General features: G+C 34.4%; 5 protein-coding genes, 51 non-coding genes and 3 pseudogenes across 59 annotated transcripts; 26 read left to right on the forward strand and 33 right to left on the reverse strand.

Annotated features, from left to right (window-relative positions):
• Positions 1-432: 432 nt before the first annotated feature.
• Positions 433-453, reverse strand: 21ur-13754. Its single transcript, NR_059754.1, has one exon.
• A 16-nt stretch (positions 454-469) lies between these two features.
• On the forward strand, positions 470-490 carry 21ur-3021. Its single transcript, NR_059755.1, has one exon.
• Positions 491-594: 104 nt separating this feature from the next.
• On the reverse strand, positions 595-615 carry 21ur-12788. The gene has a single exon (NR_059756.1).
• A 117-nt stretch (positions 616-732) lies between these two features.
• Positions 733-753, reverse strand: 21ur-6259. Its single transcript, NR_059757.1, has one exon.
• Positions 754-1,066: 313 nt separating this feature from the next.
• On the reverse strand, positions 1,067-1,087 carry 21ur-4638. Its single transcript, NR_059758.1, has one exon.
• Positions 1,088-1,187: 100 nt separating this feature from the next.
• On the reverse strand, positions 1,188-1,208 carry 21ur-8843. The gene has a single exon (NR_059759.1).
• A 117-nt stretch (positions 1,209-1,325) lies between these two features.
• On the reverse strand, positions 1,326-1,346 carry 21ur-10630. Its single transcript, NR_059760.1, has one exon.
• Positions 1,347-1,432: 86 nt separating this feature from the next.
• Positions 1,433-1,453, reverse strand: 21ur-5502. Its single transcript, NR_059761.1, has one exon.
• On the reverse strand, positions 1,436-1,456 carry 21ur-10799. The gene has a single exon (NR_059762.1).
• Positions 1,457-1,788: 332 nt separating this feature from the next.
• On the forward strand, positions 1,789-1,809 carry 21ur-4991. Its single transcript, NR_059763.1, has one exon.
• A 350-nt stretch (positions 1,810-2,159) lies between these two features.
• On the reverse strand, positions 2,160-2,180 carry 21ur-10643. The gene has a single exon (NR_059764.1).
• 21ur-309 lies at positions 2,163-2,183 on the reverse strand. Its single transcript, NR_059765.1, has one exon.
• Positions 2,166-2,186, reverse strand: 21ur-15308. The gene has a single exon (NR_059766.1).
• A 55-nt stretch (positions 2,187-2,241) lies between these two features.
• Positions 2,242-2,262, reverse strand: 21ur-7190. The gene has a single exon (NR_059767.1).
• Positions 2,263-2,383: 121 nt separating this feature from the next.
• 21ur-3396 lies at positions 2,384-2,404 on the reverse strand. The gene has a single exon (NR_059768.1).
• A 250-nt stretch (positions 2,405-2,654) lies between these two features.
• 21ur-8675 lies at positions 2,655-2,675 on the reverse strand. Its single transcript, NR_059769.1, has one exon.
• 21ur-5084 lies at positions 2,658-2,678 on the reverse strand. Its single transcript, NR_059770.1, has one exon.
• On the forward strand, positions 2,673-2,693 carry 21ur-8104. Its single transcript, NR_059771.1, has one exon.
• A 214-nt stretch (positions 2,694-2,907) lies between these two features.
• Positions 2,908-2,928, reverse strand: 21ur-6812. The gene has a single exon (NR_059772.1).
• A 91-nt stretch (positions 2,929-3,019) lies between these two features.
• Positions 3,020-3,040, reverse strand: 21ur-14894. Its single transcript, NR_059773.1, has one exon.
• A 102-nt stretch (positions 3,041-3,142) lies between these two features.
• On the reverse strand, positions 3,143-3,163 carry 21ur-1504. The gene has a single exon (NR_059774.1).
• Positions 3,164-3,744: 581 nt separating this feature from the next.
• On the forward strand, positions 3,745-3,765 carry 21ur-7403. The gene has a single exon (NR_059775.1).
• A 484-nt stretch (positions 3,766-4,249) lies between these two features.
• Positions 4,250-4,270, forward strand: 21ur-9228. The gene has a single exon (NR_059776.1).
• Positions 4,271-4,823: 553 nt separating this feature from the next.
• Positions 4,824-5,445, reverse strand: Y57G11A.5 (RRM domain-containing protein; the record flags this gene model as incomplete). The annotated part of the gene is made up of 3 exons (NM_070356.2): positions 4,824-4,929; positions 5,074-5,204; positions 5,350-5,445. The coding sequence occupies 3 exons, from the start codon at positions 5,443-5,445 to the stop codon at positions 4,824-4,826; spliced, it is 333 nt and encodes a 110-aa protein (NP_502757.2).
• 21ur-4592 lies at positions 5,265-5,285 on the forward strand. Its single transcript, NR_059777.1, has one exon.
• A 117-nt stretch (positions 5,446-5,562) lies between the features above and the next one.
• Positions 5,563-5,583, forward strand: 21ur-5807. Its single transcript, NR_059778.1, has one exon.
• A 131-nt stretch (positions 5,584-5,714) lies between these two features.
• 21ur-10741 lies at positions 5,715-5,735 on the forward strand. Its single transcript, NR_059779.1, has one exon.
• A 133-nt stretch (positions 5,736-5,868) lies between these two features.
• 21ur-9941 lies at positions 5,869-5,889 on the reverse strand. The gene has a single exon (NR_059780.1).
• A 1,184-nt stretch (positions 5,890-7,073) lies between these two features.
• Positions 7,074-7,094, forward strand: 21ur-11623. Its single transcript, NR_059781.1, has one exon.
• A 201-nt stretch (positions 7,095-7,295) lies between these two features.
• Positions 7,296-7,316, forward strand: 21ur-8083. The gene has a single exon (NR_059782.1).
• srh-64 lies at positions 7,316-8,058 on the forward strand (annotated as a pseudogene). Its single transcript has 2 exons — positions 7,316-7,528; positions 7,576-8,058. Coding segments are annotated over exons 1-2 (696 nt in total).
• Positions 8,059-8,371: 313 nt separating this feature from the next.
• On the reverse strand, positions 8,372-8,392 carry 21ur-4191. The gene has a single exon (NR_059783.1).
• A 54-nt stretch (positions 8,393-8,446) lies between these two features.
• 21ur-11632 lies at positions 8,447-8,467 on the reverse strand. Its single transcript, NR_059784.1, has one exon.
• A 126-nt stretch (positions 8,468-8,593) lies between these two features.
• 21ur-8404 lies at positions 8,594-8,614 on the reverse strand. The gene has a single exon (NR_059785.1).
• Positions 8,615-9,961: 1,347 nt separating this feature from the next.
• Positions 9,962-12,479, reverse strand: Y57G11A.2 (Vitelline membrane outer layer protein 1). The gene is made up of 6 exons (NM_070357.6): positions 12,170-12,479; positions 11,732-11,944; positions 11,438-11,659; positions 11,300-11,389; positions 10,195-11,249; positions 9,962-10,144 (listed from the first exon to the last, which is right to left on the reverse strand). The coding sequence occupies exons 1-6, from the start codon at positions 12,396-12,398 to the stop codon at positions 10,031-10,033; spliced, it is 1,923 nt and encodes a 640-aa protein (NP_502758.1). The 5' UTR covers positions 12,399-12,479; the 3' UTR covers positions 9,962-10,030.
• Positions 10,113-10,133, reverse strand: 21ur-14945. Its single transcript, NR_059786.1, has one exon.
• Positions 12,480-12,698: 219 nt separating the features above from the next.
• Positions 12,699-13,939, forward strand: T27E7.1 (uncharacterized protein). Its single transcript, NM_070358.5, has 5 exons — positions 12,699-12,863; positions 12,963-13,031; positions 13,080-13,255; positions 13,481-13,684; positions 13,734-13,939. The coding sequence occupies exons 1-5, from the start codon at positions 12,806-12,808 to the stop codon at positions 13,905-13,907; spliced, it is 681 nt and encodes a 226-aa protein (NP_502759.1). The 5' UTR covers positions 12,699-12,805; the 3' UTR covers positions 13,908-13,939.
• Positions 13,940-13,972: 33 nt separating this feature from the next.
• Positions 13,973-13,993, forward strand: 21ur-4297. Its single transcript, NR_059787.1, has one exon.
• Positions 13,994-14,454: 461 nt separating this feature from the next.
• 21ur-5957 lies at positions 14,455-14,475 on the forward strand. Its single transcript, NR_059788.1, has one exon.
• On the forward strand, positions 14,456-14,476 carry 21ur-7323. The gene has a single exon (NR_059789.1).
• A 927-nt stretch (positions 14,477-15,403) lies between these two features.
• Positions 15,404-16,617, forward strand: srh-65 (annotated as a pseudogene). Its single transcript has one exon. A coding segment is annotated over exon 1 (1,214 nt).
• A 190-nt stretch (positions 16,618-16,807) lies between these two features.
• On the forward strand, positions 16,808-18,137 carry srh-63 (Serpentine Receptor, class H; the record flags this gene model as incomplete). The annotated part of the gene is made up of 3 exons (NM_001028233.1): positions 16,808-17,165; positions 17,385-17,575; positions 17,655-18,137. The coding sequence occupies 3 exons, from the start codon at positions 16,808-16,810 to the stop codon at positions 18,135-18,137; spliced, it is 1,032 nt and encodes a 343-aa protein (NP_001023404.1).
• 21ur-1872 lies at positions 18,137-18,157 on the reverse strand. Its single transcript, NR_059790.1, has one exon.
• Positions 18,158-19,000: 843 nt separating this feature from the next.
• On the reverse strand, positions 19,001-19,021 carry 21ur-15698. Its single transcript, NR_059791.1, has one exon.
• A 206-nt stretch (positions 19,022-19,227) lies between these two features.
• Positions 19,228-19,248, reverse strand: 21ur-1091. Its single transcript, NR_059792.1, has one exon.
• Positions 19,249-19,339: 91 nt separating this feature from the next.
• On the reverse strand, positions 19,340-19,360 carry 21ur-45. Its single transcript, NR_059793.1, has one exon.
• Positions 19,361-19,774: 414 nt separating this feature from the next.
• Positions 19,775-19,795, forward strand: 21ur-5242. Its single transcript, NR_059794.1, has one exon.
• Positions 19,796-20,032: 237 nt separating this feature from the next.
• On the forward strand, positions 20,033-20,283 carry T27E7.12 (annotated as a pseudogene). The gene has a single exon. A coding segment is annotated over exon 1 (251 nt).
• Positions 20,284-20,522: 239 nt separating this feature from the next.
• Positions 20,523-20,543, forward strand: 21ur-10238. Its single transcript, NR_059795.1, has one exon.
• Positions 20,544-20,639: 96 nt separating this feature from the next.
• Positions 20,640-20,660, reverse strand: 21ur-3029. The gene has a single exon (NR_059796.1).
• Positions 20,643-20,663, reverse strand: 21ur-616. The gene has a single exon (NR_059797.1).
• A 321-nt stretch (positions 20,664-20,984) lies between these two features.
• 21ur-10124 lies at positions 20,985-21,005 on the forward strand. Its single transcript, NR_059798.1, has one exon.
• A 133-nt stretch (positions 21,006-21,138) lies between these two features.
• On the reverse strand, positions 21,139-21,159 carry 21ur-9443. The gene has a single exon (NR_059799.1).
• A 349-nt stretch (positions 21,160-21,508) lies between these two features.
• On the forward strand, positions 21,509-21,529 carry 21ur-15227. Its single transcript, NR_059800.1, has one exon.
• 21ur-2864 lies at positions 21,512-21,532 on the forward strand. The gene has a single exon (NR_059801.1).
• A 22-nt stretch (positions 21,533-21,554) lies between these two features.
• On the reverse strand, positions 21,555-21,575 carry 21ur-8551. The gene has a single exon (NR_059802.1).
• A 169-nt stretch (positions 21,576-21,744) lies between these two features.
• On the forward strand, positions 21,745-21,765 carry 21ur-3451. The gene has a single exon (NR_059803.1).
• A 192-nt stretch (positions 21,766-21,957) lies between these two features.
• T27E7.3 (Serpentine Receptor, class Z) lies at positions 21,958-23,749 on the forward strand (the record flags this gene model as incomplete). The annotated part of the gene is made up of 6 exons (NM_070360.2): positions 21,958-22,176; positions 22,225-22,373; positions 22,425-22,776; positions 23,279-23,428; positions 23,476-23,526; positions 23,579-23,749. The coding sequence occupies 6 exons, from the start codon at positions 21,958-21,960 to the stop codon at positions 23,747-23,749; spliced, it is 1,092 nt and encodes a 363-aa protein (NP_502761.2).
• On the forward strand, positions 22,715-22,735 carry 21ur-10230. The gene has a single exon (NR_059804.1).
• Positions 23,750-23,975: the final 226 nt, after the last annotated feature.

The following is a 23,975-nucleotide window of genomic DNA, read 5'->3' on the forward strand; positions in this document are numbered from 1 at the left end:
CAGGCTCTTGCGCTTCTCATAGATCCAAGAGTAGAAGAGATCATTGAAATCAGAGAGACTCAGGAGACATAGAGAGTTCGAGATCAGTGGACGGCAGAAGCCCCCGAGGCTTTACACATTGCACACACACACTGAACACATTGTCTATCTCTCTCTCTCTTATTCTTCCCGACGGGAGAAAGGGATAGATCCACCCCCGAGAAAATATAGATACAGTGGAGATCTCAGTGAGCTGTGGGGGAATGGCAAACATCATTTATTCGCGCAGAAGACAATTCGAACGGAATGATGAAATTTTGTGGATGGAGATTTTAAACTAACTTTTGAAGAAATTGAAGGTGCTGGGTGAGATAGAATGGGTTTTTGGCACACAAATTGTGAAACAGTGAAATTTTTTTTGACATAAAATTTTGAAGTTTTGAAGTTTCAACTGATGGTTAAATTTGCAAAAAAATGTAGAATAACTCATTGAACTAAACTTATGAAATATCTGAAACAGTGGAAAAATTTAACATAAAAAAGGCTTCATTTTTATTGCCATAATGTTTTTAATAATAAAAAGTTTTGTTTTCAAATCAAAACGGGATATTGATATTTTCCATGGATTGTTCTAAAGCACAACGCATTTAAACTCTGAATTTAATCAGTTATCGGAAATGTACTATTTTTTTTGTAATTACAAAAACACTTAAGAAGACAGAAGAAAATGTCCGCGATGTGGTTTCCGGCGGTTGTCGTGACAGAAAAACAGAACTGAAATTGAATAAGCTTCGGCACACAAATTATGATTGTGAAACAGTAATAATTTTTTGAAAAAAAAGTTCAAACGATCTCGAGAAAATTTTGTGCATTTATTGTTTATAAAATATCTAAAACAGTGAATGAAAAATCAACTAATCAGCTTTTTTTAAAAATAAACGCCAACTGTTTCCAAAAAAAACTTGAAATTTCTCACATTTTTATTTTTACTGGTTTCAACTGCAAAACTAATTTCACCTGAAAAAATCGGACAGTAGGCATGTGTGAGGTAGGCACCTAGAAATGGAAACTTCTTCTGCCCACGAATACTTATCATATATCTATCCTATCAAAAAATCTGGTATTTCAATGTCTAAACCGACGTATTAAAACAGACAAAAAATAGTTTGGGAACAATTTCGAAATTTTTTTAAATGCAGTTTTTAACAAAAAAAATCCGTTCATTTGAAACAACATTTTTATCAAACTAAAATTTAATGCAATCCTGAAACATCTGAAATATTGTTAGAAGAAAAAAGTACCCAAATCCCCTTAAAACAATACTTAATAACAGTTAAAAACATTCAAAAACTGATGACAAAATGTAACTAAAATATCAAGATTGAACTGATATTCAATGTTTGTTGAAACAGAAAATGTTTGAATTTTAAAAACTTGATTTAATGTTTTTTTCTCAATATCATTATTTTTGATATTAATATTAAAATAATTCTTATGCGTCTTTGTAGGCTTATTAAAACAGTATAATAAAAAGGGGTATTAAAAAAGTATTAAAAACATTTTAAGGACAAAATGCCACTCAGATGCTAATTTTCTAGAAGTACAAACTGTTCTGCAAATATATTGAAAGATCCTTCGGATGCAAAAATTTTCGGAGAAAAAAAATAGCCGTGAAATTTAACAAAGTCACAAACAATTTTCTAAATTTAAAGATAAGCGGTGTTAACGGTTTGATCCCAGCAGTATTTTTTTTTCAAAAATCTCTGTTTCATTACCATGTGATAAAACAATCAAGTTTTCAAGGGTCGTTGGTTCGACGCTTCTATTCTCTTCAATTGCTTGAAACAAAATAAGACTCAAAATTTTAAAACTGTTCTATAAGTTATGAACTAATTATTCTTTCTTGATGTAATAAAATCCAGTTGCCCTAGTAGTAGTAGATAAGTTTGAGGAATCGTCTGAACTCGGAAGGAAAAAACAGACAAAGACAAAAATGTAAATAAAAAATCTTAAAATATCGGATTCTAAATTAACAAATTAACAACAGACATAATTTTTCTTTGAATTTCTCGAAGTTATGTTTTTTATCACCATGCCATTAAACTTCGAAACTTTAGAAACAGCTGTAAAAGTTGTAAAATTAATCATTATCACGAATAATCCAAGATTGGAAGCTTGTTTCGAGTACACTTTCGACAACAACACTACTAAAATCTCTTTAATGTATCATTTGTTGACTTCTCGAAACAGTTGAAATTTCTTTTTGGTTCCTAGACAATCTAAACGGACAAATCAGGGCTTTTTGACGATTATATGTTTTTGAAACAGAAACCGTGATTTAAACAGTTTTCTGGAAGGAATTATTATGGAATACATTTAATATTTCAGTTCAACTTACTCATTATTTATCAATATTAAAACCACAATATTTTTTGATATTCCGTGCTGCTTTAACAAACTTATTGAAACAGTGTAAAGTTTTTTAGGTTTTCAAATTTTCATTCGAACATTTTGGAGAAAAAAGAAGAATAGTAATGAAAAAAAAAACAACGGAAAATGTTCTTCATCAAAACAAAATAAAAATGCAATTAAATCTGTAACTGTAATTGTTCAGTGGTTTTCAATATGATTGTTTTTTCCAAAAACTACTGTTTCCTGATCATGATAAAGCAAAGAAGTTTGAAATTATGAGTCGAATACTGTTTGAATTAGTTGAAACGATCTAAATGAACAATTTAAAACAGATCAAAGTTTTTTATTAAAAATTCCTAAGTTTTTTTAATCACTAAACTATTAAAAATTGGATTTTGAAAAAAGAAACTGTTCTGAAAAATTAAGCAGTATCACGAAATATTAATTGTTGTGATACACTTTTGAAATCTCTTTAAAGTAATATTTGTTGACTTCTCGAAACGGTTCAAAAAAAATTTCATGGCCCTTTCAAAGCAAACGAAAACATCAAAGTTGCCAGAAGATTATTTGTTTTTTGAAACAGAAATAATGATTTGAATAGTTTTTCTGAGGGAATAAATTCAATTCAATTTAAGATTTTAATAATTCAATATTAATTTTTCTTGTCTGTTCTTGTTGTAGACTTATTGAAACAAGAGAACTATAATTTCCACGAAATGGGAATTTCTCTTGCGAATCAGAGCCGATCAAAGGGGACATAAAGTTCCAATAATTAATTTTTATAAAATCCATGGTGCTTTTACAAACTTATTGAAACAGTGTGATTTTTTAAATAGAAAAAATATTAGCCATGAGAATTTAAAAAGTCTTGAAAAAAACTCCGATAAAAACGAATATAGGCATTAGTATTGAATTTGTTTTGTACACTCAAAATAATAAAACTGCGTGGCGTGTACTGCAGAAAACCTAATATTTAGGCCCCGCCTTTTTATCGTCCACTCACGGGGAAAATGCAAAATTCGGGGACCAACCAATATCAGGCCGCCGACATCCTACGGGTTCCGCGCGCCGCTATGATTAACTCGTTGTGGGCGCGGCAAGCTGTCTCCGCCCGCTGCGAGTTAAACATAGCGGCGCGCGGAACACGTAGGATGTCGGCGGCCTGATATTGGTTGGTCCCCGAATTTTCGCCTTTTCTCCGTGAGTGGACGAGAAAAAGGCGGGGCCTAAATATGAGGTTTTCTGCAGTACACGCCACGCAGTTTTATTATTTTGAGTGTATAATAGAAAATTTTTTTCCAAAAGTTTCCGTTTCAAGCCCATGGTAAAACAGAAGTTTTCAAAAGTTTTCAGTTTTATTCAATTAGAGCAAAATATTTGAATCTTTAAAATGTTTCTGGAATATATGAATGACTTTTTCTTATGGGGTTATTCAAGTAGTGTCGGAAAATTAAAAGGTGTAGAAAAATTACGTCACAACTGTATTAAAATACATAATAGTTTCTGACGTCACAAATGTATTTAAATACATTTTGCTACATTACTTGAATAACCCCATTAAAGAACACAAGAACCAGATTTTCGAATCGGCTGTGCTCTAAAGATAACATGGAAAAATTATACTTGTAAAAAAAAAATCAAATTTCCGTATTCTTATTTTAAATTAACAGTTTGAAACAGACTAAACTTTTTTGCCGAAAAATTCGATCACTAACCTATCAAAAATTTGAATTTTTAGGAAAAAATTGTTTTGAAAAATTTTGAAAAGTATCACGAAGAATTCGACTTTTCAATATTTGTTTCCAAAAACTACTGTTTCATGACGTTCATAAACTAGAAGAATTTGCAAAGTTTTCAGTTTTCTAGCCGTTACCATTTTTTGAATAAGTTAAAACAAAATAACATTTAAAACTTCCAAATTTATCGAAAAATTATAAATGACTCATTTCTCTTGAAGAAATCAAGAACCAGTAGTCCTTCATAAACTCCGCCATTATGTGTGCAAAGAGTGGGGGATATTTGAACACACAGTCAACAAATCAGTTTTTACACTTTTAAATATGTTACGGGTGGTGGTAGTAAAGGGAGGCAAGGTGTCTAAGGGAAAATATGCCAGAAGTTGATGGGAAAATGGCCTCCGCACACTTTGTGTAATAGATCATGGTTGGTGATTGAATTGAGCAGGCAAAAAAGTAAGGAAAAAGTGAACGGAGGATGATGGATGCTCTTATCAAACAGCTAGTCATGTCATTTTCTTGCCGGGGGATAATGTCAAGGTACTGTAGTAGTATTGTCAATGGAGCGCGAAAATTTAATGAGAAAGGCCAGAACCCCGTGATCAGGTCAATAGAAAAATTATGTTTCAGGTATTTTACCAAATTTTATGTTTTTTTTTCAAAAATTATTTATATTTATTGATATTTATAGTTACATTAAATATTTTGTCTCTTCAAGTTCTCCAACTCCATTCTCCTTCTCAAATCCTCTTTGAAATCTACCTCACACATCTCGACTTTTGCTTCCAAATCACAGATCTTTCTGAAAATTTTTGAGATTAAAAAAGTATAAAAACAAGCTTAGAAGTTTTGAAGGATATTTCGAAATAATATTTGTTCATTGTTCATGCATCCTACTGAATCCAAAAAGCTTTCCAAAACAGTAGAAATTAAAAAAAAAACTCACTTTCCATTAAGATATTTCACAGCGTCAAATGCATGAACAGTCCGCTTAAATGTAACAAATGCGAATCCAGGTGGCCTTTTTGCCATCCAAATCGATTTAATCGGTCCCATCACGGAAAACACTGCTTCAATCTGAAAATTTATTTTCGGTTTCAGAATTTTGTTATATGCTGATTCTCACAGCATCATAGATGGTCAAGGCATCATTATTCAACTAAAAAAATTATATTAAAAATTAGTATATTTTTGATGAAAATGACAAAAAAAACCCACAAACCTCTTTCTCAGTAGCATCAAATGGCATATTTCCGACGTAAACCTGTCGATTTTCAACATTTCTTTTTCGTTTTCGATTTTGTGGAATTACGGACATGACAATGACTTCATGTCTGGCTATTTTTTGGAAAACGAATCGAAAAATCCATATGTGCAAACATTAGCTCACTGTTTCATGTACAGCATTTAATAACTCGCATCATGATGAGGGTACTTGGTTGTCAGAGCTATTGCTTTTTTTTTGTTTTTGGTGGTTTTTTTGGGAAATATGGATTTTTTGGTTTTTTGGGACTAAAAAACCAAAAAATAAATTACAACACTGTTTCAGCAAAACATTAAAAAAACCTTCTGTTCGTTCAATTCCAATATTTTTCGAAAAAATTGCATATTGCAAAAATTGCAAAATTGCGAAAAAATTGTCTATGCCGAGACGCAAATTAACGTGAGATTAAAGGTTTCATTTTCAAAAAAAATCAATTCAATTCGAATTTTCGAAAATATTTTTGAGGGGTTTTTGAATTTTAATTCCTGTGTAGTGGTACTGTATATGAGATTTCTGTGTCGATAAACTGTAGTTACTGGAACTGTAGGCGTACTGTTTTTTTTTTTTTTTTTTTTTTTACTGTAGTTTTACTGTAGTTACTGTAGGATTACTGTAGTTTAGGAAAAAAAAGTGTGTTTTGAGCTTTGAGTTTTGAGCTGAAAATTTTAAAATTCTAGTCCTCACAATCAGGTGGGCACAGAATGACTACCGACGTGCCAACCAGGGATTTTAGAAAAAAAATTCGATATACTTTTAATTATTTTTTAACAAATGCTCATTTGATGTACTTTCCAGAATCTGAAAATAGCTAAATTTTTACTGTTTCAACACGTTTTTAATTTGCAAACTTGTATTTTTCTACAAAGTTTCGGCGTTTTTGCGTTGCGAACGGGCATGAGTACGGTAGAAATGGGTCCAAATTTAGCGGCCGGAAAGACATGAAGCATTTTGGCTCACGAAAGCCCCAGAACAAATAGTTTTGGTTGATTGTAGCAGAATTCGTCACAAAAATAACTTCATCTGAACAACAAACAACAAAAACAACAATAACAACAAAATAAATTAATAAGAAAAGTAAAAAACCAATAATTAGTTGCAATATTACTCAATCAGAAAAAAACAGTTGATTGCTCATGATGAAGCTGGGGTTCCAGACGTGTTCTCGCCGCCAGTCTTCTCCGTCAAATCCCCCATGTTTTCCAAATCAGCCGAGCCTTCGGGATTTCCGACGAAAATGAGCTCATCCCTGAAATGGAATTGGTATTCAATTTTATCACAAACTATTTTCAAATGTTTATATTATTTAGTTTTTTCACTATTTCAACTTTTCAAATTTTAAACTGAAGAAAATTCTAAATTCGATGTTGTAACAATTATATTTTTTATATTACTGTATGAATTCCTCGGAAAAATTCATCACCACCCATCAATTATTCAATTTCCTTCAAATTCAAGTTCAATTTTTTCTGTGAGCAATATTTAATATATTTTAAACGTTTTATAAAATTTACCAGTCACATTTGTCTTCTAGACTTAAAGAATTAAAGGTTACGGTCGACAATTGTACGTGACACCGACGAACTATTGCGGACCGCGCGAAAAAATTGTGCCAACTCATTTCTTTGCAAAATCATTCAGTTATATGAAGTTAGTAATAGTTTTTTGATATACTGATAATTCGCTCTATTTCAGAACTAAGACGCCAAAATACAAAATGAAATCCATAAAAAAACCAACCAAATTTTCTAAAAACCAGGAAAAAATGGGTCAGCCCCAAAGATTAAGTATATGAAGATTCATTTTCCATCCTTGAGATAGTGTGAAAATTTTTAAAAAATTGTTGAATTAAAAAAAAAACTGTTTCATAAGTGTATCATTAATAAAAACAGAAAAATAGTTTTCATTCTGACTGTAAATTTTTTTAGCAATGCTTGTCTCCATAACAGTTTTGTTTGAAAGTCGGAGAAGTTCAATTTCATTCAACAAGTTTAGTATCTCCAAAAAAAAATTCTCTGGATACTGAAAAAAAAACAAAATTCTCTGGATACTGTTAAATTATATTGGGCCGATTGTGCTTATAACTCCACCGTTCTTGGATTTGCCGGATCAAAATTCGTCTAAAATCGAAATAGTCAGAGTGAGAGAGGAGTTATTTTTATTTTTCGGAAGTTTCAAGTTTCACAGATGCTGCCCTGTCCAGCGAAAGAGTTTTTCACCGAGCCTACAGCTGTAATGACTTTTGCAACATTTTGGCCGACCTATATAAAACAATTTGGCGAGTTGATATTTTTACTTTCAATGGCTCAAGTTTTATTCTTCTCTGCTTGCTGTGTGTATTACCTTGTCATTTTCAAAAATTCCAATGCCTCTGCCGCCACTCGCCGCCTACAACTTCGTGTATTTATCGGACTTGTAATTCAAAATTTGCTTCCAATGCTTTTGACCTACATACCTGTGCTGATTATTCTGAATAAAGATGGAAGTGATCAATATAATCAAGTAGATAACAATTTGGTCGGTATGATTTCAATAATTCATTATGGGATTGCAAGTTTATTCATTCTTCTCGTGCATAGTTCTTATCGAAAGTTTTTAGTTTCTATTTTCTGGAAGGAGAAATTGAACACTATTAAAATATCGATATGTCCTAAAACAATAAATTTGTGACTCATAATTTTTAATTGGAACAAACTTATCACAATAAAAATCAACTCATTTTGCCTTAATTTGTCTCAATTTGCAATACTCGGCAGTAGCCCGCAATTCCTTGACCAAGGTTTGCCCACTCCTTGTCCAAGGTCTGTCAGCTTATCTTTAGCCATTACAAAGAGCTGTCAGACCTTGGACAGACTTTGGGCAGACCTTGGGCAAGGGGAAAATATTTTTTCATTTCTGCCAGTTCGCGCAAGCTCAACTAATCAGAAATCTATCGCCACACCGCGGACCCGAACCAACGTACCCATTTTCCAATTGTTTACATGTCCATCGTCTTACCTGTGAAGCCCTCCTCGCGCGCGCGTTTATGTATACAGTAGCAAAGATACAGTAGCCAACATAGATACTCTCAGCGGGGCGAACAACAAAGAAAACTTACCACCGTATATTCTCTATTAGTGCAGCAGTACTAAATTCCGGACCTTCCGAAACTGCAGTAGTATTAGAGAATGTAGTACTAATTTCCAAATGAATCTATGTTGAGGTTGAGAACATTATTATTCACTTACTAAAGCTAATATTTCAAGTGGAAATTCATGAAAAGGGTGAAAAGGGTACAATAATATTGTTACAGAAAATACACCCAATTTAAAGGTTTTGGTAATTTAGTGTGAAACCATCGAAAATTACATGAAAAATTCCATTTAGTTATTCAAACGGTGAATGGTAGTAGACTCCAGCAGTACTGATTTTCGGAGGGTCCTAGGGGGGTTTTGACGATAATTTCCCATCATTTTCCGGGTCTTGACGACCTACTCAGTCAAGAGCGAGTCACTGTGTCTCGGTCCAAACCCATTCCTAATTTGTAAATTCTCAAAAACCAGAACTATTTTCGAAGATTCCATCAAAAATAAGTAATACGGTATCTAATAGTCTTGCAGTCTCTAATAGTATCGCGCCAAAAAGGAGTCCGGAAATTAGTATGCCATACCATACTAATAGAGAATATACGATATGCAAAAAGTTGGCTCAAATGATAACAATCACGCGTTCTGGATGAATAACAAAAATTAACTTTTTGTTTGAAGCCGCTCAGCTCAGCTTGGCATTGGCGTCGCGTACAAACTTGGTTAGGGAGTGGACCAACTTCGGACAAAGAGCGGGCTCTCAGTGGTTTGTGAGTAAATAAACGCCAAATTGGACAAAGAGTGGGCAAACCTTGGACAAAGAGTGGGGGGCGCAGTGAATCTCATCGTCTGTTAAAACTTGGTCAAGGAGTGGTTAAACTTTGGGCAGAGAGTGAGCGCCCAGTGGGTTGTCAGTGTAAAAAACGCTAATTTGGACAAAGAGTGGGCAAACCTTGGTCAAGGAATTGCGGGCTACTGCCGAGTATTATACCCGAGATACGAGCGTTTTACATATATATTCGTACTGAAAAAAGTTAAAAATTGTTGTTTTACTTCAGAAATTTTTTTTTAATATTCTTATTTTCTATTTAGCGCATAAATTAATTGGTACACCTGTGAATTGGTTTACCTCAATTTGCCGTAATACAATACAAAAAAGTTTGTAGAAAAAGCTTAGTCCTTCTTAAACATTTCCATAATAAGCCGATTCCCATGATAAATCAAGATATGAACTGTCAAAGTTTACCTACCAAAAATGGTGCCAGGTGCATCAAGACCCACATTTGGAAGCTCATTTCTGCTAGTTTTGGATTTATTGAAAATCAACTGGCCAAATACTCGTTATTTACATTTTATTCTGTTATATTTGAACATTTTTAAATATCACAAAACAGAACCGAGATATTCAATTTCAAACTCTGGCTGGACTAGGTGTCCAGATTCTTTTTGTCATCTTGAAGGGCTCATATCAAGTTTTAATATTCTAAAAAAGTTGTCAACTATCCCTTCAAAAATCACAATTTTATTCTACAAAAAAAGAGAAAGAGAGTTCGACAAGAGTTCGGCTACTGAAGAACCTAACGATGTTTGACAATGAGTGCTGGCAGGCTGATGACATGTTCATCGCACTTCACAACGATCTGCTCGACAATCAACTTCTTGTGGGCTGGAACCGGAAGAGTGATGACCATCTGAAATTTGGAATTGAAGTCAAATTCTAGAAAAAGTAGAGTAAACTCACATTCTGACCAGCGACTGCTTGTTGAACCAATACTTCCAGCTCGTCCATTGAAATGCTCAGCCGGTGGTAGTTGGATGGGGATTCTGGTTCTGGTCCCGGTGCTGGAGCTGGAGTTGGAGAATCGATTTCCGAATCTGTTGGAGTCGGAGGTTCTTCGGTTGGTTCTGGTACTTCTGGAATTTCCTCAGTTACAGCTGGTCCTGGAGTTGTGTCTTCTGGTCCCGGCACTGTATCTTCTGGTATTGGATTAGGATCTTCTGGCTCTTGAACTGGAAGTCCCTCAGTAGTAGTAGCAAGCTCTGGTCTTGGAACTGGATCTTCTGGTTCTGGAACTGGAGATGGCACTGGCTCCCATGGTCCTGGAACTTCATCGGTCTGTTCTGGCATTGGACCACTTCCGCTTCCATGGGTAACTTCCGAAACTTCAGTAGCGGCCACCTCAAATGGAGCTTCCGTGGAATGAACTGATCCATCTTCAGGAATAAACACTGGACCATCTGAAGTTTGTTCCTCCTGCGATCCTTCTGCTGGAGCTTCCGTAAAGATTGGGTCAACTGGAGCCTGGTTTGAATCTTCAGTAGCCGCCACCTCAAATGGAGCTTCCGTGCTTGCCTCGACTTCAGACTCGTTATTAGTCTCCTCAGCTGTATCCTCAGTAGCTGTCATCTCAACTGGAGCCTCTGAGCTCCCTTGCTCGACCTGTTGTGACCATGCGTTTTCGTCTGCATTAGCCACCGCCGGAGGTGCCGAACTTGGATCCACTACTTCGAAAACTGGATCAGATTCTGAATTTTCACCGCTGGTAGTTGGATCAACTGTGGGAATTTCAGAAATTTCTCCATTTGAGGAAGCAGCTAGATCTTCACCATTGGAGTCCACGGACTCAACTTCTGGGGCAACTGAGGTCTTCTCTGGATCATCTTCTCCCAAAACCAGTCCACCATCGACATAATCAGGATCAGTGTCCTGACGCTTGTTTCGGGTGTAGACAAAGTCCGCTGGAGCAGTGCTGAACTCGAGTTGCTCATACTTCTTTTTCAGGGAAAGCATGATTTCTGAAATATAATTTCCATTAAACAATTTGTTAATTCCAACAAAAACTCACTCTTGGCTACAAACTCTTGTTCAGTTTTGTCCGCCGCAGCCGGTCCTTCGTACTTTGACTTGACGAGCACTTTGTGGGAAGTTTCGTAATCTGAAATTCCAGAAATTTTATTGAAAAGGTGAAATCCAATCTCCTCACCATTATTATTCTGATACTTGTCCACTTCCTTAGCCTCATAGCTTGCATCACAGTCATATGGTGCCGGGCAGCATTCCACTTGAACATTGTTCACACCAGTATCATCAATTCCAGCTTGAGTCTCATTTTTCTCAACTCGAGCCTGAATTCCGCAGACTGCAAAGCCAGTTGGGCAGTAGAGATCCTCAGTCCAGTGTCCTCTTGTGACGGATTTTGTGTCGCCTGAAAGACAATCGTTTCTTGAGTCTACCTTACACAAAAGCTTGGTCCTAAGCCTACCTAGCTTCTACTCACCTTGAAGTACCACCTTACTGTTCCTTGCTCCAAATTGAGCTCCACAAAAAGCTGCAAAGTTTAGAGCTCCGGCGTCGTCATAGTTCCCTTGCAACTCTTCCACCTTCAGAGAGAATCCGACAATGACCTTGTCATCTGGGCAGTACTGCACATTTTGCCAAGTTCCGCTGACACTTTCTCCACTGATCACTGATTCCTCACTGTGTGGACCACCTGAAAAATGTAAATCTAGTGAAAAGTTGCAAATTTCCGGTATACAGTTTGACAGCTAATATCTATGTTCAAGTTGGTGCTATCAAAAAGTTTTTCACTAAAAAAAAAGATCAGTTCTAACCTAACCAAGATATTTACTCTCAAAGAACATGGTGTATCGACAGAATTCAGTTTTTACAGCCAAGGTACAAAACTTTAACCGATGTTTCACTAAACTATCCTCACCTTTAGCCGCACAACGAAGATCCACCGCAGTGAGTCCAGCAATTTCGACATCCTCCGACCACTCTTCAAACTTGATTCTCATTCCATTTGCATATTGCCCTTCAGGACATCTTGCCCATGGCTGCCATGTTCCAAATGTCGAAATATTGGGCGATTGCACAATTACTTGAGACTTGACACCAAGTGTCCACACGCCAAATACCATCCAAACAATTGATGGATGAAGCATTGTACAATGATGAGTAGAGCTCTTCCAAAGAGCCGATTGGTTTGCCGAGAGAAAAGTGCTCTCAGTTGTTGGCAATGAATTGTTTCTATTGATTTTTGGGCCTTATATAGCAGATGCCACGTAGCACCCGTGACCAGGTAATTTATTTTTAATTGCCTGTTTTTAATGAACTACGTGACCCGAAAAAAATCAAAAAAAAAATCAGAAAAAAATTATTTCAATCAAATTAAAATTTTTCCGTGACCCGTTAAGCCATCTTGATAAGAAACTCCATAAATAGGGTGGATTTTCTCAAAAAGTTCACTCATTCATATTTCGACCGCCCGTTTTTTGGTCTCTCATCGCGGAGAGCAGAATTCAAAGAGCCGTACAAAAGAAGACACACCGACGCCAACAATTCGGATATCATGAGTTGGAATTGCCTTTTGCCGATTTTCGTCGGATTCTTTGTGCTTTTTTATGAAGGTATGCCTCTTGTTTGTCGCAGTTTCGACGCTTTTTCATGGAAAAACTGCCGAGTTTTGGAGAAGTTCAGTCTATATGTAAAATAATTTGTTATTTTAGGACAGTGCCAACCAGCTAGATGGACTCAACAACCGGGTGGCCAGAACCCCCAGCCAGGTGCAAGTTTCCGTAAGTTCTGAAATTCCTCAGCCAAAATCATGGTCCATCAACTTTCAGCACCCAACATGAACCCTGTCACAAACGGACCAGGATCTTGGACACAAAAGCCTGGAGGATACAACAATGGGCCAGGATCCGGAAGTTTCAAATCAACTAAGCCACCACGAGGACTCGTCTACTATCAGCCCAAGAACTATCCATACAAGCCTGGAAAAGGTGGAAAATATATGCATGTGAGTTTGGAGATGATCAATTTCGGATTCCTCGCCGGTTCTTAAGTCTAAAGCAGAGTTGTAAGCTCAAAATTCGAAAAAAAATGGCTGAACTTCGGTGTTTGCGTACTAATGGAGCTACCGTACCCCTCGAAGCTTCAAAATTGAGCTAGAATTCTCTACCTTTTGGTGGTCAGCTTGGGTCCACAAATTGATAGCTTCTCTGAAGTAATTCTAAAATTTCAGGCGGACCCTATCCTCCCCAACGCAAATGAACGACTTTCGGCTCAAAGCGACCAGTACACCGTATCCGACGGAATTACGGGAGACTGGAGCAAGATTGTGGCAAACAGTAAAGGATTCTATGTGCTTCATCCGGTGCAGACAAAAAGCGAGGAGGACATTTTCGATCCGTACACTATTGGTCAAGTCATTGGGTACCTTTATGAGGTAAATTGGGATGCCTACCTTGGTGCCTACCTACCAGCGTTGTTTTCAGGTTCAAGAATTTGGAGGAAAGAAGCCGCCAAGTGGAAAGTACACGATTGAGCTGATGGGCAAAAAGATTCCGGACCATTTGAAGAAGAAGCGCTCACTGTTTGGCTCTCCGGACCGTACTCGTCGTGCTACGTTGGTTTTCAAGAAGAAGGAGCAGGTTAAGAGCACTTTGTAGTTTGTAGTGAAAAATAAATTTGTTTCTGCATGGCTATAGGATTACAGTTACCGTCCAGAGTATATTATACACTTGGTGATCTCGTAATATGTATTATGACTTCTTTGGTATTGTATTTTTCAATGTTGAACTGTATATATAAATATATAAAAGTTGGCATTTCCTGTACCTGTACTGAAAAAAGTTGAAAAATTGTTTAACTTCAGAAATTTTTTTTTGATGTTTCCATTTTGTAGGGCATGTTTTAAGTAGTAGATTTGTGAAAAAGAAGTTGGTAGAATTGAATTATTACTCGAGATACAAGCTTTTCATGAACTGAAAACAAATTCAAAAAATGTTTAACTTCAGAAGTTTTTTTTTTGATATTTTCATTTTGTTGCGCATGTCTTAATTTGTACACCTGTGAATTCACTTTTCGATTTCTGGAGCAGAAAGGGATAACAATTTTTAATTCGATTGACTTCATTCGATGAGACGTTACAAATGTTTCAAAAAAAAATACCGTTTCGCAATTGTTTCATAACTTTGCGACAACTTTTCATAATGGTTTGACAGCGTTACGATAAAAATTAGATTGTTTTCCAAACAAAAAATGGGCCGAATCATCGTATTTATATATTTACTTATATATTTATTTGCCATGCAGTAAATTTTTTGATTTACTTCTGCCACAGTTTTCCAAATGCCACAAAAGTTTCCTTTTTTTTGGAGGGCGAAATTGAAATTAAGATATCAAAATGCCCTAAAAGAATACATTTGTGGTTTATAATTTTTAGTTGGAACAAACTTATCACAATAAAAATATACTTATTCATTCACTTAATATTAAGACTTGCAGCAAATTCTGAATAACTTTCATTTATGATGAATTCTGGTTTGCAATTTGTAATGAAAATTTTGGCATTTCATTTTAAAACGGCAAAAGCGAACTATCAAGAAAAAAGTGGACATTCTAAGAAAACATCTATGAAAAAGTACCAAACAAAGTATGCTAGCTAGTACAGGATATATTTAAAAAATTCAGAATTTTACCAAAAGCTGTATTTTTCATAATTCCAAAAGTTCGGGAAAATCATAGGAAACGCTTCTTTTTCTTTCATAAAATTGTTCAGAATTGTCATTTACACCAGAAAATACTAAACAAAGTATGCTAGCTAGTACGGAAAAAAAAACGGAAGGAAACATTTAAAATTGATATTCTGTAAACGGGAAGTTCAGCCATTTGCCGTGACCAAAAATTTATATCACGCCGTCGAGCTCCAAGACACCCCAATCAGTTCTTTTTTTCAGTTCTTCAGAGTTTCTTCGTTTTGTCAGAAGCAGTTTTGCCAGAAAAAACATAAATCAACATTAAGAAAAAAAAGGTGTTTGCTCATTTCTTTTTCTAGACAACGCATTGTAACTACTCATTAAAAGGAATTTCAGTCTCGGTGACGTTATAGTATTTGTCTTTTTCTCGTCGCTAAAAATTGAATGTAAAAAAAAGAAAAATCTAAATGACTCAAATCATCTCTCTATCGGATTATTTCGTTAACGTATACCCGTTGAAATGCCCTCCAGATACCCGATATTTAGCATCCGTAGAAGGACTAAAAACCGTCGCATGTTCAATTTCTCTACTCTCCCTACCTATTCTATTTCTCACATTTTTTTGCATTACAAGGAAAACTCCAGAAAGCAGGAAATCAATTAAAATGGGATTATTGAATCTGAACTTTTGGTATACCGTTGTTTCTTTGACCATAGGATCTTGCTTCATAATTCCAATTACATATCTACCATTTTCTGCAAGTAGTACAATTGGATTTGCTCACTATTTAAATATTCCACCAATTATCCAATTGTATTTGTTTATAACCGTGAATAATGGTAAGTTAAGCAGTTTTTTTACAATTTGGAAATCAAGTGTCAGTAAACTAACAGTTGAGAATAGTTCAGAATTGAATAAAAAAGGCTTCAATCAGATTATTCCAGCAATGATTGTCTCGATAACAGTGTTGTTTGAAAATCGGAGTAGCTCAATTACATTAAACAAGTTCAGTATTTCAAGACGAATATCAAAATTGTTTTGGATTTTTGTAAATTGTTGTGGAACGATTGTGCTCATAACTCCGCCGTTTCTAAATTTGCCAGATCAAAATGCTTCTAGAATTGAGATTTTAAAAGTTTGTTTATCCATTTTTTTTCTGAAATAATTTATACCGTTTCAAACAGTCTACTTATTCCAGATTCTACATTGCCCAGTGAAAGAGTTTTCACTGAACCTACTGCTGTAGTAGCTTTGGGAGATTTTTGGGACACTTATTTGAAATTATCTGGAGTGTTGATATTTTTGATTTCGATGGTTCAAGTTGTATTTTTCTCAGCTTGTTGTGTCTACTACCTGATCATTTTCAAACATTCCAATGTCTCCGTGGCCACTCGTCGTCTACAGTTTCGCGTATTTATAGGACTCGTAATTCAAAATTTAGTTCCAATGGTATTATCTTATATTCCAGGGATGATAATTCTGAGTAAAAATGGGGGTGACCAGTATAATCAAATGGATAATAACTTGATATTTATAAGTTTAGTTAGTCACAATGGAATTGGAAGTTTATCCATTCTTGTTGTGCATAGTTCTTATCGGAAATATTTGATTTCAATTTTTTGTAAAGAAAAGTCAAAAGTTATTCAAATATCAAATTGTCCTACAGTTATACATTCGTGATTAATTTTTAACAAATAAATTAAAGCTTTGGTGTTTTTGGTTAAAATTTTGTTTTCTAATGTTTTTTTTCTGTGTCAGCTGTGTTACTCATATTAATCTAATTTTCTAGCTTCCAATTTTTACGGCAACGCCTTAAAGAGTGTTCTGTCAGATTTTTCATTATTCATTCTTCTTCTCGAAGCTTCAAAATATGAGTTTATCAGAATATTTTGAAACAATATATCCTTCAAAATGTTCTCCAGACTCTCGATATTTAGCAACTGTGAAAGGAATGAAAACTGTGGGATTTTCAATTTCTTCTATCTCCTTACCTGTTCTAATTTTCACATCTTATTGCATAATGAGAAAAACTCCAGAGAGCATGAAATCTGTGAAAATGGGATTATTGAATTTGAATTCCTGGTATATTGTTTCACAAGTCATACAAGCGATTTTCATATTTCCAATAGTTTATTTTCCGTTTTCTGCTTTTACAATCATTGGATTAGCTGAATACTTGAATATTCCAACACTAATTCAGCTTATTTTGTCTATAACCATTACTAATGGTAAGTCATATCACTTTTCGAGACTTTGTTTTTTAGACCCAAATTGGTTCAAAACTACCGAATTTCGTAATAAAAAGTTCTAAAAATCTCTCAACAAAAAGTTATGGCGGTTCAAAGTTCGGCAAAATAAGGCTAATTTTTAGATAAAATCAAAAATTTTCCAACTTCTCGGTGTTGCAACGTCTCGCCTCACAGTTTTAAAATAACTAAATTTTCCAGCTATGCTAGTCTCAATAATCGTTTTGTTTGAAAATCGGAGTAGCTCAATTTCATTCAACAAGTTTTGTATATCAAGACAAAAATATAAAAATTTCTGGATATTTTCCAATTGTGGTAGTTCATTTCTAGTTTTAACACCGCCATTTTTCTTCCTACCAGATCAAGAAGAGGCTAAAATAAGAATATTAAAAGTGAGTTTTTAAGCAAATCAGACAGTTTGTATTAATTTCTTGGTTAAATGTCTTGGTTAAAAATTTAAATAAAATACAGACACTTTCTTGCCCGATCAAAGAGTTTTTCACGGATCAAACCATTGTCAAAGTTTTTGGAAAATTTTGGGAGACGTATTTTGTACAAGCTAGTCAATTGATTTATCTAATTTCCATTGTTCAAATTGTATTTTTCTCTACTTGTTGTGTCTATTATCTTATCATTTTCAAATATTCCAATGTCTCCGTCACCACTCGTCGTCTTCAATTTCGTGTATTCATTGGAGTAGTGATTCAAAGTCTGTTACCAGTGGTTTTAACTCATATTCCTTTGATGATTATCATGGGTAGCAATGAGCGCAAGGAGTATGATCAAATGAATAATAACTTGTACATTTTAAGTGCAATTATTCATAATGGAGTTGCAAGTTTATCCATTCTTCTCGTACATGGTTCTTATCGGAAATTTTTAATTTCATTTTTTTGGAAAGAAAAGTCAAAAGTCATTCAAATAACCCATTGCTCAAAAACGATAAATTTGTGAACAATTATTACCATCGTAAAGTGTTTTCGGTTTTTTACGGCAAAATTATACAATATTATTGAAACACATACTCTTTCGATCTCGAAATTTTTTTTAATTCGCTAGTTCAATTTTTTAAAGTTTCTGATTTATTTCGTGTTATTTTACGGCTGTCAACGGACGGGTAAGAACATTCCTCGATTTTCAATTTTTTTCCTCGATATACCAAACTTGTTGAAAAATTCAAAAAAAATTCAAGATTCAACTCAAAGCTCTCTGGACATATTATCAAAATATTAAAACTGTCACCTCAAATTTGAATCCAGCCAAACCCGCGAAAAATTCCCTCTTGATTTCGGATGCCGAAAATTGGCTCGAATCGAGAGATGAGAAATTCGGGAGATGCTGGAATCAAAAAGGACTCGTGCCTACTTTCTTTTAGATTTCCGCCGGTCACCGCAAAAATGAAAAGGGTGGGTAATACCCGGCGGCAGACAACCCACGGGTTCCGCGCCTCGCTCTAAATTAAGTAAATTAAGCCACACCCTTTCAGTTGGTGTGTTTTTGAAGGGCGTGGCCTAATTTACTTAATTCATAACGAGTGGCGGAACCCGTGGGTTGTCTGCCGCCACGTATTACCCACTCTTTTCATTTTTGCGGTGACCGGCGGAAATCTAAAAAAAAGTAGGCGGAGTCCTTTTTGATTCCAGCATCTCCCGAATTTCTCATCTCTCGATTCGAGCCAATTTTCGGCATCCGAAATCGAGAGGGAATTTTTCGCGGGTTTGGCTGGATTCAAATTTGAGGTGACAGTTTTAATATTTTGATAATATTTAAAAATTAGTTTCCTTTATGTTATAACTTCCTTTTTCTTCAGGTAAAAATAAACGATTCCATGTAATTTTTTAAAAACATTTTTTACATTATTTTTTACTTGCCATGTGAAACAGCCGAACCAATTTTGTTTCCTGCAATTGAGGCTACGGTATCTTGCAGCTACTTTCAGTTCCTTGAATATAGATCAACACATAAATACACTAATAAAGTTTTCACAGAGCTTTTTTAATGGACACTGGACTTTATTGGGAATTTTTTTTAATAAGTGAGAATGAAGACGGCACGTTTTCATACATTAAAGTTGTGATTGTTTCACCAATTTCAAAAAAGCAATGTGAAACAGTGCTCAGTTAAAAGACAGATGACATTTTTGAATTAAAATTCAACCCAACTTAATTTTGATGTAATCAAATTTTGTTAAAATTTAAAAACTTTATTGCAAGTTTATGAAACATTTTTTTTCTAATTATTCAAAAATAAAATGTTGTTGTTAGCCATTTCGAGAATTTTTCTGAAAATACTGGAAAGATTTTCGAAATCTTGAAATCTTTCTGAACACTTCTGGAAAGTTTTATAGGTTTTCAAAGTTTGCTGACGATTTTCTGAAAATTGAAAATTTCCGAGCAATTCAAGAAAAACTAAAATAAAATTTCAGAAAACTCAATTGAAATTCAGAAATGTTTTAGAAAGTTCAGTGACTTAACAACACCGTCACAATAAAACTGGACACGAGGAAGACGGCAGGGCACGTTGAAGCGGAAAATTACAATTTCTGCTGTTTCACACTTTTTTCAAAAAATAAATAAAATTTAAAAAACCGATCGGATCAACATCAATAGAATACTAAAAATACATTTCGTGTGTAGTCGATATCTATACAACAGAAATGTCTCCTTCTTCTAATGTTTTCAGTAAAAATCTCGTTTTCTGATCTCTGTTTCTCAAACTCTTGGCCGGTTAATTTTATTTCTAATTTTTCAAATTTTACCACGTTTCTGATATCTTGTTTTTAAGAATTATATCGTGTCTTTGAAATTTGACGAGAAGAAAAATTAATCAACAATTATTCAAAATAATAGTACATTTTACTATTCTACAACCCTTTCAAATGTCCTCCAGATCATCGGTATTTGACCTCTGTTAAAAGATTGAAAACAATAGCATTTTCAATAGTTGTAATATTTCTACCAATTCTACTTCTCACCAAGTTCTGCATTTTAATAAAAACTTCAAAATGCATGAAATCGGTTAAAATTGGATTATTGAATTTGAAGTTCTGATATATTGTTTCTCAAACTATTCAAGCAATATTCATAACTCCAATAGTCTAGCTCCTCAAGATCGAAAGTTGTTTTAGTCAAATATACGTGAAATTGTTTTAGAAAATATCATGAAAGCTTGAAGTTAAGCAGGTGAACAAGAGAATACTGTAGTTTTCATCTGCTTTATGTATTAATTATATTTGAAAACACTTTCTGGTCATCCAGAAATAATTTATAATTCGACGTTTTTCAAAAAAAAAACGGTTTCGCGATGGTTTCATAACTTTTCGACAACTTCTTTCAGAAGTTTCATCCGCTGAAAAAATCTTCATTTAAATTTCTTCCTTTTCATCAATTTCCTTCCTCTCTTTAAAACTTTTTGAAATATATATCACAATTAAAAGCTAAAAAAGTATATCGTCTTCTAATTGATCAATCACTACAATTAGTATCGTAGTAAACGTTTCGATTGTTTACTTGCCATGTAAAACAGTCGATCTTTTGTCTCACTTCTACCAATTTTTCCAAATGTCGCAAGCGTTTCCGACAGCTGCTATCGAGGCATACGGTAGCTTGCAGCTGTAGTTTAAAGTTCCTTGGTTACCAATTAATACAATTATACACTCAGGGATCATACAGTTTTTGAATTTTTTACGGAAACTTAAAGATATTGAAAAAATTGTTGAAAATGTGAAAGTGAAAATTTTGAAAAAAAACTGTGCCTGTTTTATCGGCTTTAAGAAAACAACAGGAAAAAGTGCTCAGATAGTCCAGTTTGCAGACCATATTTTCTTTACTGAAGTTTTCTTGAAAGAGTATATATTTGTTCATTTTGAAGATATCAAGAAATATAACAAAATAATTTACTGCTTTCATTTTGCCAATAAACTCGATAGTGTTGTTGTAGAAAAACATTTTTTTAAAGTTAGAATAAGATATAAACAATATGGCAATCAATTTTGATTTATTTTCATGATCTGGTGAAACAGTAACTTTTTTATTTTAAACATTTTGTTCGCGTTCTATTTTCTCCAGCAACTTTAGAATACCTCCATTGTCTGTAAAAAGTTATTAGAACTTCACACGCCTAGAGTTTACTTGTGTATATGAGTAACCAAGGAACTTGAAGCAAAAGCTGAAAGTTATTAACAATATTCGCGTTTTCTCTATTGCAGCTGTCGGAAACTTGTGACAATTTGAATTTCGAATTTTTGAAGAAGATTAGTAAAATTGAAGTATGTAACGATTGCCTGTTTCACGTGGCAAGTAAAAAAAAACGTATTTGCAGGAGATTATTACGTCGGTTGATTGAATTGGCTGAACTTGTTAATGTTAATTTTAATAGCGATACAACTGAGCAGCAATGCATACGGAAATTTGAAATTAAAACAAATTTATAAAACAGGAAAAACTCAGAAAGAGTTCATCTCGAGTTTTGGAACAGCAAGATGAAAAGATATAAATTGAAATTAAAAAAAAAACATGTTTCAATAACCTGGTATAATTTTATGATTAAAAACTATTATTACTTCTTCTATATATTTCTGGGCTGAAATTAAATTGTTAGATAGTCATTGAATGTGCCGAAAGTTATTACCATGGACGCAACTAACAACAAAAAAGACACTGACACATACTCGTGCGTAGTTTGACATTTCAGCAGGTGATAATCTTATTTAAAAGTTGACCCATGAGCTATGTTTTCTCAGTTTCATTTCACAACTAGTCACTAGTCAGTCCAAATGTTCAACGAGAGTCTATTCTCGAATTCTACCTCTGAAATTGAGCCAACTTTAAATCTGGGCTCTTATTTAATTGACCTGATTTTTCCTTTCATCAAAACTTTTGTAAAGCAATTGATTTTTACCGTTGTATTCTTTCTTGGGATGTCCATAGTTTGGTTCACAACAATTTCATCTTTTCTTGTTATAAACCAGAATTTGAGAAAGGAATGGATGAAGGTGCAATTGAAACTAAAGATAAACTAAGCTCTAAAAATTTTTTTCCAGCTCCCCGAGTTCACAATCATCAACCATGCTCACCACGTCATCACAAATCATTTTGTGAAAGTCATAGCCGGTGCCGTTGCTTGTATAGTTATTATAATTTTTGTTTATATCCGTTACCCTAATTATGGATTAATTGATTTCTTTCTACTGTAAGTTTCCAGTTTTTTTTTCATTTTAATTTTTTCTACAAAAAATTTCAGATTACCCTGTGGAGTTTTTTGGACAGTCTGGGGAGTTTATATTTATATTGCCACACTCTTCACTCAAGTTTATCAGTTTCTTTTGGCGCGTTACATTTTCGAACATAGTTCAAAACTGGGAAAAGATGAGCCACAGCTCACGGAACTTCAAATTGGCAGAAAACAATACGCAACAAAAAGCACCATTAAAACACTCTACATTTGTTGTATTATCAGAGATTATGTGTTAAGCCCAGTAGTTGCTTGTGTTTCAGTTATATATTTTATTGGTTCAATTTCGATTGAAACATTTTCTCTTGAAACACTATTTTCACTCAAGTCTCAGTTTACTATTTTTCGAATTTTCCAGCTGGTAAGTGAGGGAGAGTTATTAACTGTCAATGCTGATGTTAGCGTCCGACATCTAGCGGGTTATACGGTATACCATCGGTTTGGACGTGACACCATGTAAACATGGTGCGAACCCCGTAGATGTCGGTCCATAACAGCAGTTATCTCACAAAAATACCCGTTAAGATGGCGAGGTCGATATTTCGGGTTTCGTGCATACACAAAACGCAGTTTTGTTGTTTCGAGTGTATTTTCAAAATATAAAATGACTAAGCAGAAATTTGAAACTTCAGGAAATCCCTGTTATTTAGAAAAGGAATTCTCAGAATCGATCATGGACGGACATCTGCCGAGTTCCGTTCATTGCAACGTTAAAGATAGTGCGGCGCGGAACCCGGGAGTTGCCGGACCATCATTAACTTAACAAAATTGCGTTTTTTAAAAATCCGACGTTTAGAGACTATTGCATTGCTTTTGAATCGAGACTTGTCGCTCCCCACCGCTGACCACAATACATGTTTCAGATTGCGATGGACTCCACTATACTTTTTGTACCAGCTGCTGTATTGTACTATCTCAGTCAGAGACGGAACCTGAATAATAAGGAACATGTCAAAAATCCATTACAAGTTCATATATTCCATCAGGCAATGATTATGACAGGAATTAAAGTGGTGGGATTAAAATCAAGGGAAGCTTGAGAAAAATGTAGATTTTTCAGATATTAATCGCACTTTGCATAATAATGTCTCTCATTGACCAGAATCTTTCTGTGAGTTTTTTGTTTTATTTTCTACTTCTAACATCAATTTTATCATTTTCAGTGGATAACTACCGCTACACAATTGGACCCAATTTTGGTAGTTGTTTCAATTCAAATCTCTACGACAAGATGTTTCAAAAAAAGATTGATAGCCTACCGAGAGGGCAGGAACCTGGAAGTTGTGATACCTACACTGGCTCCAATCAATCATGATCAACCTCCAAAGTATTAAATAATCTGATATACCATTATTCTCTTTTAAGTATTTTTTCTCTGCTTCTAGTTTACACTTCTAAGAATACAAAAATAAATGACAAAAAATCGATATGTTTCAACTTGTATGCGTGACACGCTAGTCAATAATCGATAAAATATCTGAAGCCGATTTTCTTCCACAAAAATCTTCATTCAAAACATAAGATTTGTTCTCAACAAAAAACGTTTTAGTAGACTATAAA

This window comes from Caenorhabditis elegans, chromosome IV (genome assembly GCF_000002985.6).
Source record: "Caenorhabditis elegans chromosome IV".
NCBI lineage: Eukaryota > Metazoa > Nematoda > Chromadorea > Rhabditida > Rhabditidae > Caenorhabditis > Caenorhabditis elegans.